The sequence below is a fragment of the Uloborus diversus genome, chromosome 9, assembly GCF_026930045.1.
Source record: "Uloborus diversus isolate 005 chromosome 9, Udiv.v.3.1, whole genome shotgun sequence".
Lineage (NCBI taxonomy): Eukaryota > Metazoa > Arthropoda > Arachnida > Araneae > Uloboridae > Uloborus > Uloborus diversus.
In genome coordinates, this window is record NC_072739.1 from 131,502,779 (window position 1) to 131,515,868 (window position 13,090).

A 13,090-nucleotide genomic window follows, 5' to 3' on the forward strand; every position below is an offset into this window, starting at 1 on the left:
GAAAATAAATAGAATAAATTAGGCTACAAGAACAATTAACAATTGTTCAAGTTAGCAAACGACAGTGAAACATAAATAAAACTTACAGTTAAATAAGATCAGATAAAATAAGAAATAACAATGTTTAATTTCACATACTTGCAGATTACTGCACACACATGCTTCGGAGTTACAAGAAACCCCTTTTTCAATACAAAAAAAAAAAAAAAAAAGAAAGAAAGAAAAAAGAAAAAAAAGTGCTCTTATGGATGGAAAGAGATTTGATAAAAGCCTAAAGATCAGGTAGTTTTGACAACACTCTTCTGTAACAAATTTAACTACACTGATGCTTTGTGATAACAAACTGCTTGTTGATAAAGCCTTATCATCAGTTAGGCTTCTGATGATGATAAAGCCACAATCTTGCACATTTTTGGTATGCTAGATTAAAAAATGGGGAAATAACTTGATTGGTCTACATGGCCTTATTTGGCGCACCCATTTTATAAATTGATGGGAACTGGAAGTTGGAGATTACATGAGTCAATCATTAATTGCTATTGATATTACTTCTTTTACATGCCTATTAGAATTTACTGAATTTTGTGCTGCAGTTTAGTTGGTCCATTGTTACATATCCAAGATATAGACCTAGAGCATTGGAACTTTACAGACACCTCTTGCTATCTCTAAAAAATAGATTAAACTAAACTGTTCCTAGAGAAAATCAATCACGATGTTTGCCAATGGAAATGTTAATCGAAGTTCAATATTATTTTAATGTGAATCTTTTAAAAATACATCAAAATTTGTCGCCTTTTAAATTTCATCATAGAATTAGAATCCAGAAATATTTATTCATAGAAATATTTCTGGGGACATGAATTTTTTTGCTGATGATGTCAAAGTTATGGGGAGTGTAGAAAATGAAAAACAAGCAAATCAGCTGCAAAAGGATCTAAATCATATTACGGAGTGGGCAGATAAATGGGGTATGGCTGTTAATTTTGGGAAACATCAAGTGCTACATTTAGGGCATGGAAATAAGTGTACAAGTTATTATTTGCAAGGTTCAGTCATTAGTCAGGCAGAAAAAGTTACTGATCTGGGCGTCTTAATAAGTCAGGATTTAAAGTTTAGCCAACAGTGCAGCATTGCTAGTAACAAAGCAAATAAGAGGCTTGGGTTTATCAATAGATCTATTTCAAACAAATCTAAAGAAGTTCTTCTGCCCTTATATAGAAGTTTGGTAAAACCCCATTTGGAGTATGCTGTTCAGTTTTGGTCTCCTTATCTTAAGAAAGACATTAATGTATTGGAAAGGGTTCAAAGGCGGACTACAAGGCTAATAAATGGACTTTCTCATTTAGACTATGATTCCAGGTTTAGAAGGTTAAAAATGTACAGTCTTGAGCAAAGAAGACCGAGGGGACATGATTCAGTTGTTTAAATTTATTAAAATGAAAGATGTTACGGGGCTGAAATTTAGCACTGAAAACAAGACAAGGGGTTATTGTTTTAAGCTATTTAAATCTCAGGCTAACATGGATTAAAAAAATGGAAAAAATTATTATTTTAGCAGGGTAGAGGAACCTTGGAACAGCTTACCGGAAGAGGTGGTAATGAGCAAGGGAGTAGATAGTTTTAAAAGGGCCATTGATCTTCACTGGGGATTATAAATTCACTACGACCAGTCTAGCTGGGCCCAGAGCCTGTTGCTGGTCGTCACTTTTGTATTTATATCTCATCCTAAGCATCAGAACAACATAGCACTTACCTAAATGCAAGTCTGATTATACCTGCAGAGAGGGAGGCAATGAAGGGGGATTTTAGGCATAAACACTACTACCAATCCTAATATGTTAATCTAGATACATGTAAGGATTGCTACCCCCCGCCCCCTTCCCGTCAAAAGTTGACTTTGGCTCTGCTAGTGCCTGTAAAACTTTTAAATGCTATTAAGAAATTATAGATAAATACTTACATTCCACAACTGATTCTGAAACTGCTCAATACTGACATCAAATCTCTTGTAGAGGATGAAATTTTTCAAAAATTCCATAAGAGGTACAAGAGGTGTTGACTGAAAGGTAAATTAACAAAAAGTTAAAAATAAATTAGAACAATAAATTGCATGAAATTTAAAAAAAAAATTCACTGATGGGAAAACCCATGGCAGCAGCTTTTGATGCAGTACAAAAAATACTCATAAACAAAGAAATGTTATTATCCCCAGAAATACATCTTTTGAAGAGTTTGAAATGTTTGTACAGAAGTTGATTTTTTAAGTCTTTCTTCAATGAATTAATTCAATGGGCAGAACTATTTTCACTTGCTCTGCAAAAGATAGTAGGCTCCCATTTAGGTAGGGAGAAGAAAAGCCAATATATATATGTGTATATATATATATATATATATATATACTATATATTAGGGTGGTCCTTATTTTTGAAGTTGTAGACATTTTATACGACGCCCCCTCAATTTGTTCCATTATACAAATAAATGATCTATGCAAAATTTTAAGTCAATCTATGAATATTAACACGTGCCCCTAGGGCCCCCTTTTTTGAGTTTTGAAGAAAAAATTGCGGATTTTCTCATTTTTACGTAAAAATGTTCCTAGGTTTCATATTTAAAGTAATTTTGAACATCAATAGATGTTGCTACTTCCAGACCAACCATTCTCTCACTTTTATTCTGTAAAATTTTACATATTACATAGGGTACAAGTACACCAATGGCCTTGGGACAGGCATACCGCTATTCGAGCTCGTTTCATACCAAGCGGTAGGGGAACATTTCTTTCCACCAAGATGGACACAAGGCATTCTAAAGGCCATTAATGAATGGCCTAGGCCATTTATTAATGATTTTTGACAACAACAAATTGCCTCCTCCAGGCTTTGGGTGTGTTGATTTAGAAAATTTTCTGTGTATATAATAGGTGTAATAGGTGTGGCAAATAGGGTCACTAGGTTTCCATGCTATAAATATAAGTAATGACAATTATATTTTAATTCAATGTTCTTTAGTTATATACTTAAATGTTTAAACATTCTTATAATTTAAATTTTGAAAAATCCTTGATTACCCTACCATAAAAATAAACTCTATTTTCCATATCTAAAATATAAATTTAAAAAATTTCCAGATCGGAATATGTAAAAATCTATACTTTAAACTGTCTTCTATTTCAGTACATAGTCCTTTATTATCATCAAATTCCTCTTGCATTTCACAAGATTTAGAAACCGAAATGGGTATGTATCCTAACCTGTTGAACCTTTTTTTCTATATCTGGTCTACCACAACGTAAAAACCTTGACAGCTATTGAGATCTGCTCGCATTTCATTAATGTTTGACAAATGCCATATTAGGGACAAAGATGATGCTCATTTATTAACAGCCTATGTAGATGCATTAAATTTAAATCCAAATAACCTTATGATCAATCGTACATCCCTTAACCCTTCAAGCGGCCGTGACGTAAAATTCCTTCACCCAGCGATGTATCGAAGAGCGGCCGTGTCGAAAAATTTCGCCATGAATATTCTTCCATAGAATTTTACACCGCAGCCGTTCTCGAAGCAGAATATTCAAGGCCAAATTTTTCGACACGGCCGCTCTTCAACACATCGCTGGGTGAAGGAATTTTACGTCACGGCCGCTTGAAGGGTTAAGAGAGCAAGAGAAAATCTTCGAGAGGTAAAATCAAATTTCATGAATTTAAATTTAGGCTTTTTATTTATTCCCTGGGATACAAAGCTACATCCAGATGTAACTGGAAAAAAAAAGGCCGATAGGGTTACCATCATAGCTTCAGGTACCAATGTTGAACAGCTACTCAGAATTTCTGAGATATTTCTTCAGTTGTATACGATATCTTAGATGATTGCTCTTTATTGCTAACTGTTCAAGCTGTCGTGTTTTATACAGCAGCTTACAATACCGGCCGTATAAATTGTGCATGTAATTTTTTAGAGCAAAAGCTGAATGGTGTTATATTGCATTTGTATTGCTATCATCATGCACTTGAAATCGTACTGCAGAGTGTCTTTAAAGAAGTTCTTGCCTTTCTTAGTTCTAGACTCGATATTTCATTATTTAAGCGCTTCAAAGTTCAAAAATTACACATATCACTTAAAATCTAAAAGAAGAATTTGATGACACATTATTGTTCATAGAAAGCGGAATAAAGAACAGAGAATTCTCATAACGTGTAATAATATTTCTTAGTGAAGTCCTCGCTCCTACAGGGATATGTTTTCGGCAACCTGGAGCTTATCTGTGAGCCAGATGGGTGGCGAAAATAATTTATTGTTTGAATATTTATATATTTAGGAAACAATTTAAAATTGACCTTACATGAAGAGATTGCCCATAAATGCTGTTTTACAGTTAAATGTATGAAGATATAGATTTTGCAGCAATCCTTTCTAGGCCTTTTAAATTAATATAAAGTGTAGTGTCTAAAAAACCTGCAGCATACAAAATGATGACAAACATGCAGCAGAAGCAGTGATTGGAAAATTCATAAGTCACTTATGGTACTTAGGGGATGAACTAGTAGCTTTTTCCGCATTGAATGAAGGAATTAACTTTGAAGATAGGAAAAGACTACTTCAAAAAAAAAAAAAAATGCTTGCTGAATAGGAAGACGTGTCTGATGACTGCATAAAAAATTTCAAATAACAGTAGATGATTTGGAATACTTTCTTAGTAAAGATATTCCTCTTTATAGAATCAATTACAAGTCAATAAAACTGTTTGATAAGTTAAAGACATCAAAAGATGTTTTCCTATTTGATCCTGATTCATGGCAAAAAGAAGGAAGCTATTTAAAGGGAAGAGATATCGTTAAAATGCTGAAAGTTGTGAATGATACAACTGAAAGAAGAGCTCAATTAATCGAAGAATTTCACAATTAATTTACCAAATTTGAGTCACAAAAGCAATTTAGTATTTTACAGACACTCCATGACTATCAGAAAAAGAAATGCACACGATTGAGATACATTGAGAAAAGCGTACGATTAAGGTAAAGTTTCTAAAGCAATGTTTCATTCTTATTCAATGTAAAATTTTTAGACGATATAAAGTAACTAAAAAGATTAATTTTAGTGCTACCTCGCTGTAAAAATATTTGGCAAACAGAGGAGAAACGATGTACGTGGTCTGAAGTAAAAACTCGAAGATTTGTGGGAAAATTATCAAAAGTGTTAAAGTTCAACGTCCTAGGGGCACGTGTTATTATTGACCGATCGAGTTCAAATTTTGCACCAATTACTTTTTATTATAGTGTCAAAAAACTAGGGGGCGTCACTTGTTGAATTCCGAAAAAAAAATTTCCCATATAAATAAGGACCACCCTAATATAAATATATATATATATATATATATATATATATATATATATATATATATATATATATATGTATAAATTCATATCTTGCTCTTTATATACTTTTGAATGCAGTATTTTGGAAATACTTTTGTTATTGCTTGCTTACTTCTTTTGCACACTGCCAATCTGTTTAGCATGGGAAAAAAAATACACTACTTCTATTCCTTTATGTTTTCTGCCCCACTTGCAAAGTTATTATCACAAGAAATCTCTTGTTTTTTTTTCTTTTAATTTTAAAATAGCTTTTCTTACAAAATTAGAACTGGACTGTAAAAATTTACAATCAAGTACAAAAATATCAGAGACTGGAATGTACAAATGAAGTGCATTAAATATATTTTAATTGTTCTAGAGTGCTTAAAAGTCGAAAAATCCTAAGCAAAGTTGGCTCCAATTTTATTTCTTATCAAGTGTTATACATTATGAATTGTTCAAGTGGGCAGTCTGTTACTCTCTTGTTACATATTTTCTAAAACTGTACAGCATTTATTTTAAAAGCATTTTTTACTATTGGTCATTTCATGTTTAATTCATTGTTGCATTTGTCAGTGGATTGGAGGAGTGATTAAAAACTAATTGTACCGAAAGCCAGAGTGAGCAAGTAACAATGCATTGTCTTTTCTTTTCCCGCACTCTTTCTCTCTGTCAACTGCTGTCATTGATTTGTCGAATAAAAAACAATTTTTACAGCGTGTTATCTTAATTTTCGAAAGAGTATATTACTTTAAAAAAGTTTTATTTGCCTATTTCTGTCCCGATTTTTTTTGTAGTTTCAACTACATGTTATACAGCTTCAAAATGCCGAATTTTATATCTATTTTTCAAACTTTCCTACGGGGGAGAAACCCCCGGACCCCCGACAATTGGGAACATTCTATAGCACTTAAAGGGGAATCTTGAGTCACTCTCTTGATACCATTCCCCCTATAAAGGCAAATCCTAATAGGACATTGGGGAAAAACCCATTAAAAGACGATCAACTAAGTAAAGGTATTGCTGTATGTATAAAAGGAAAGAGACAAACAGTTCATCGGGAAAAATAAAAATGAAATATTTCTAAAAAATAAAATCATGGTATTCAACCACGAACATTTCAAGCAAAGAGGTCAGAAATTTTTGTTCGTTTTAGCCGATACTTTCAATTTAATGTACAAATTATACTTGAAATTTTTTTATGTAGTTAGATAACAAACCAAACTTAACAAACAAAATGTTCGTTTTAACCACGATTTCAAATCAAATGTGATCGTATTAAGAGAGTTCAACTGCATTTATATTCTTCAGAGCATATGTTCATGTGCAAACAGTCTGACAATAGCATCTTATAAATAAAATTCAAAAGAAAGAAAAAGCATAGAATCTGAGCTCCTGTCAGTTCCCAAGTAAATACAGCCCTGTTTTAGAGTACACTGCTTTGAGAAAAACATTATTGAAAAGTAAGAGCAAATAAAATTAGTTGAATGCGATTATGTTTGCATATATACTTACTGGCAAAAAGCATATTACTCCTTCGTACAATATCAAAAGCTTTTTATTCTGTACTGCCATAAGAATTAATTTTTCAATGTCCTCCACATTCGGAACAACAATTTTCTGAGTGAAAGATGATTCGAGAATTTTCTGTAAATCCTCATCACGAACAAGAGTTGTGTAAAGCCATGTAAAAAAGCAATTTTCCAAAATAGAGTCCTGTAAAAGGAAAGTAATGGTTATGTTTATATATATATAAATATAAAGAAGCAATTCATTCATTTTTTACTTCCTTTCACAAAAAAGGAAGTATTGTATTTGCGAAAAAAAATTTCACTCAAAAATCGGCCTTAATTTCCATTTTGCTCACCCCCGAATGAATTTTGAGTTTTTTTTCAACTCGACCACACGTGGATAAGTGCCTAAGGACGTATAGACACCCAAAATATCCATTTTGACCATCTCCGAGGTAATTACAACAAGTTTTCTCGTGACGTCCATATGTACGTATGTATGTATGTGCATATGTATGTCGCATACCTCAAGAATGGTATGCCCTAGAAAGTTGAAATTTGGTACGTAGACTCCAAGTGGGGTCTAGTTGTGCACCACCCTTTTTGGTTACATTGGAATGGTCCAAAGGGGATCTTTTACACCTTTTTGGGGGGAAATCATTGTTAATTTCAATGAAAACTCAAGTGGTGTTATAATTTGGCAAACACTTGGCAATATATCGCCAAGCTTTTGGTCGCCAACTTAGCGAGAAATTTGGCGACAATTTTTTTTTTTGAAATCTGGTTTTCTTTTGGTCATAATTGGCAATATTTAGAGAATTGACCATAGAATCACATTAAAATGTCCAATATTGGGAAAATAAAACTGTACAAAAGTTTTTTCTTGCTCCGGTTCGTAACAAACTTGGGGTAAAATATTTAAAGTGTTTCTTTGCTTAATCCAAGGCATTACTATCATTAAATGGACGTAAAAAGAAGTCATGTGATGCACACATCAGCTCGGGTTTTATTGAATTTTCTAAAGTGAAAAAGGTGAATTTAGTGTAAGCAATCAACCTAAGGGGAAATCTAGTAATTGCAATACTGGTATACCAAATACCGGTATTTCGAGCAATTTCGCAATTTTGTAATACCGGTATTTGCTGTGGCAAAATACCGGTATTTTCAGTATGAGCTGAAAATGATAAATAGTTTCAATTAAAGAATTTTCAATTTTACTTATTAAATATCTACTTGTATTTTAAATGTACATTTCTTTTTCCATGATAGAGAACCAAAATCAATCCATTAGATGTAAAAATTCAGCTTTAAAAGCACAAGCTAATAGAATATCATTAAACAAAAGTAACAGAAAGATTTTAAAATGATATTTTCATTACCAGGTGGTGAACTGAATCACGTTTTTGTGTGCACCATATTTTTATTTTTTATATTTCACTTATCCCTATTCACTTTCCCTTTTGTGAAAGTTGTAATGTCGAGTGTAATTTCAAATGTATTTGTCCTATGAATAATTTATTCTAACTATCAATTACAAGAATACTTCATGATATTTTATTTTAAATTTGTCTCAACTGCACTGAATTTTGGCAACAGCACTTTTTCTTGTTAGTAAAAAGAATGGTAATTTGTTGTCACTGGTATTGGTCTGTTGTCATGTCTCGCTTTATAAATGGCAAAATAATATCTAGAAAATATATAGTGCCTAGAAAATTTACATAGAGGTTAAGCACAATAATTTAAAACATGTTTTCAGATATTTATATTATAATTTTAAATAATTCTCAAAAGAATGCGAAAACGAATAAGAGAAACTAACAAGATCAAATTTAGTCATGTTCATGGTAAATTTCAAACCAAAGGGCTATTATTAAAAATCAAACACAAACCTCTCCTACTCAAGAGAAAATGATGTTAATATTGGAAAAGTATTGTCGCTTGAAAAGAAATCACAACCAACTAGCTATAAATCTAAAAAATTATATAATAATAGTACACACAACACAAGAAACACGCACACAAAAGGATTTTTCCAAAAATAACACGCAAGAGACCGAATTATTTGAAGAAGGACTTCTAGGCAACTTGAGAAGGTTTATAGCACATTGTTAACAGTACCACAGACCTGCGTGAATTCAGAAAGAGTCTTTTCAACTGTATGAAAGTTAAGCACTAAATGAGTTTGAGGCTTAGAGAAAATTCAATAGATGCATTATGTTTTTTTACTATTATTGATTTTTTTATAATGACATTTGTTCCTTCATTTTATATTTGTTCCCAATACATTTTCATAAATAATACAATTTCTGAACATAATTATGATATGTCTGCCTGTCTTGTGTAGTGGTCAGAGGAGTCTGACTGCGATGAGGTGGTCTCGGGTTCGTATCCTGGCTCAGGCATGGATGTACTTTCTCTCTCCCATCCTTGTCCTTCCTTTGTGTGAATGTGTTGTTATGCTGTGAATGGTTGCCTACCCTATAAACTGGTCCCTATGGCATGTGTGTACTGTGGTAGTCGAACTTCACACCAAATTACGGTACAGTTGGAAAAGTGAAGCAGTGCACCAAAAATTGCCAGCCTAGCTGGCACAAGACAACAACAACAACAATTATGATATGTGGCAACGAAACAATATGTTTTCAAGCATTTTTTGAGACATATCAAATACCGGTATTAATACCAGTATTCTGGTATCACATTTTTAAAATACCAAATAACAGTATTGAATTTTTGGTCCGGTATTGCAATCCCTAGGGAAATCCTAATAGTTTGGTGAAAAATCACAGGTGTTGGGGGCAAAATTATAACAATGAATATTCTATTGACAGCATGAAAAATAGTAATGACAGAGAGACAAAATTTGAAGACTATTGAAAAGAAGAAACCTTTAAATAAGTAATAAGAGAAGGAGAGATTAAAAAACAAGCACAAAATGCAAAAGTCATAAGAAAAATTACAGTGTCTGAAGAGAGAACAAATAAGGGATAATAAATAAGGGAGAACTAATTAAAAAAATCAATGCAAAATTAAGGACAAATTTGACAACTAACAGAAGCCCTTGAAAAAAAGTGAAAAGTATTATGACAGAGAAAGGAAATATAATTTTGAGTTCAAGAGAAGGAAAAGAAAGGAATGAATAAACAAATAAAAAGTTTAAAAGACTGCTGCAGAAAAACTATAGGAATAACTTAGTGGGAAAATTCATACAAAACCAGAGGAAAAGTTTAATGATTCTGGGGATGTTTCATAATGGTTAAGTAAAATATTCTAAGCATTAACAGAAAATTCAAACAAGTGATAGAAAAAATAAATGACGAAATGGAAAATACGAAAAACTAATACAAGATCTTTTGAAGTAAAAGAAAGGAAATATCTTACTGGATAGGAGGCAGCAAGCAGCGCTAAAGTAGGGTTTTTTGTCTCTCTGCTGGTATGAAGCAAACACTCATCTGGGGTATCAGAATTGTGGGCTAATAACAGCTGGCTAAACAGGTCTTTCAAAACAAATGATTCTGTAAGGTAATATAATATATTTTATCGGCAAAAAAGCTAAAGTGAGAAAATCGTCATTATAGTTACTTCTAATTCGGATTTGCAAGTAATACAATAGATGTGATTTTCAGTTAAATATTTCAATCTAATGGTGATTACAAAAAAAAAAAAAAAAAAAAAAACATATGCATATAATTTTATTCTAATGAAAGAACAAATCCTTGTATATGTTTTGATAAAAACATTAATTTTTTGAAATCATTTAACATTTAAAGAAGTGTAAAAGATGTTTAGTAATATCTCTCTATTTTCACTATTATAAAAGTCAATGCTTCACATAATTTAACAAATATTTTTTTATATAAACAGATGAAATAAATGAAACAAAAGCGTATGATATTTCTTTCTTAATAAAATGATATCCTTTTATGCAATTAAAAAAAGCAGAAAAATTAAAATGATGCAGTATAAAACAAGGCCTTAGTGCTGAAAATAAACTGATAGAAACAATATTAACAAAGCACCAAACTCCTTTAGATAAAAGAATACCTCACAAAAAGCATATGCTTAAGTCTTTTGTACTGACCGAATGGATTGGAATATATCCCTAATCCTATGAACTGTGAAGAAGGTGTTCTTTGTAACCCAAAACAAGTATATACAGTAGAGTCTCGAAAATCTGAGTCTTAAAAGTCCGAGGTTCCGCTTAATTAGAGGTGCTTTGTTGATATTTTAAGGTATACTTTTTATGGAGAAAAAATATTTTACATTAAAATCTGAAAATCGAAATAGTTTGCTATGTAGAACTTTATCTAATTAGGAATAAAATAATAAAAAGGTTTTGAATTGTTAATGTAAATAACACTAAGTGGCATGAAATATTTAGTGACTATGACTATTAGAGATGGATTTGGAGATGCCGCAAAGATAGCAGATTTGATACAAAAAAATACTTGAAATAAAAATGTCGTTTTGCTTCAAAGAGCGAATAAACAGCTGTTTTATAATAACCGATTGTAATAAAAAACGGAAAAAGTGGACAACTTGAGGCCGTACGAATCATATATGCAAAATTTTAACCTTATATGACGAACTGTTTTTGTGTTGTGTGAGGTACATACACGCACATGTCATGATAAAACTCATCCATTTTTTGGCTGTCTGCAAGTTAAGACACAAAAATTTTCAGATATCAAGAAGAAAAACAATCAAAATTCGTTTAGGGTTAAGTCAAACATAAATTTATGTTGAAGTTTGAGTCAATTTTTTTGAGGAGACAATACTTCCTTTTATTCATGTAAGGAAGTAAAAGGTGCATGTCCTTATGTGGTCCAAGGAATTTTTTGGATATCCCGAGTTTTTAGTAATCCAAGGGGGCACAAGTTCCAATTACCTCCAATTTTTGAGACTCTACTGTAATGCAATAATTTACTATTTTTATGCTTCATTTTTGCTGCTTTTTGGAATTCAGTTCAAACAAAATGGCTTAAAAGAAAAAAAAAACAATCCTAGCCTCTCCCTGGAACTGCAATGATGTCCGAGGAATGTGAAAGAGTCTACAGTGTCATTTTAAATAATGATACTTTAGAGAAATAAATCTAGAATTTGAGTTTGAAATGAATGATGCCTACAATGGCACATGAAATAAATGACATCATACCAATTTCATTGGATGCCAAGGAGTGTATTACCTACATTGGTTTAGTTTTAGAGTCTGTATTTGATCAAAAATTGCTTTTTGTTTGCAATTACTATGTATTTTCCTAAGCTTTTTGAACAAAGCATGGCAAAATTAAAATTGCACCTGTGTCTCAAAAAACCAAAAATGGGGCTGACAGCCAGAATGTGATTGCAATATGATTCAACCGCCACTGAACTTCTTTTTCTTTCCTGTATTTTGGCTTCCTAGATACAGGCAATTTGTTAAATGTTACAAATTCAAAGTCAAATATTCAGAAATCAGTTTCTGGAACACAAATACAAAAGTCGGATAAATGAAATAATTACCAAGTAATGATGGCAGCAATTCATGGTTTGTAATTTTCTGACGGTTTCCAAATTTTTCTTGTGTAAAATATATATTTTTTAAATTTTACTTGCGTTCCGGCTCATAAGATACCATTGTAATATGATGTGTGGTCTGTGGGTAAAAAAAGTTTGGTCACTACTGCTATAAGTAATTAAAATATCTTACTTAAATCAGTATCTGTAGATGATACAGTTTCTTCGCTTGAAACGGAACATTTGTCATCATCTTGATCAACAGGTTTTTCTAAATTTAATTAAAATGGAGATCAATTACTGTAGTTTAAACTTTTTCTTACAGACCTGACATATTACCTTACACACTGAGAGCAACAACTTCTATTTTTCATAAAAATTCAGTGTGGGAAATTACACACATTTTATATCAATACAATAAAACACACTCATTTCATTGAAGAACTGGCACAACAATAAGTAATACTTAACTTCAGAAGTAATAACAGGGCTATGGAATAAGCCCAAATACAAAATTGAAGAAAAGAAAGATTTAGGAGTTAAATAGAATTTCAAAAACCAAAATAAGTACAGTAAACTACCAATCATTTGCTTTGAAGATTATCAGCTATCTTACCCTTTCAACTTTCTTTTTTTCTGCAGCAATGATTAACTAAATGTAGAAGAACACATCCATTTCAACTTAACAAGTGAAAAACCTATTTTTAGACATTCCTATTTCTT

The 13,090-nt window shown here is 31.8% G+C and overlaps 1 protein-coding gene across 1 annotated transcript in view; it reads right to left on the bottom strand.

The window, feature by feature from the left end:
* LOC129229390 (spatacsin-like) overlaps positions 1 to 13,090 on the bottom strand; it is a 90,698-nt gene that overhangs the window by 53,514 nt on the left and 24,094 nt on the right. Inside the window, exons 6-9 of the mRNA XM_054863685.1 lie at positions 12,561 to 12,638; positions 10,253 to 10,386; positions 6,876 to 7,076; positions 1,964 to 2,062 (exon numbers count right to left, since the gene is read on the bottom strand). Coding sequence (XP_054719660.1) covers positions 1,964 to 2,062; positions 6,876 to 7,076; positions 10,253 to 10,386; positions 12,561 to 12,638 — 512 coding nt within the window. The remainder of the gene's footprint in view (positions 1 to 1,963; positions 2,063 to 6,875; positions 7,077 to 10,252; positions 10,387 to 12,560; positions 12,639 to 13,090) is intronic.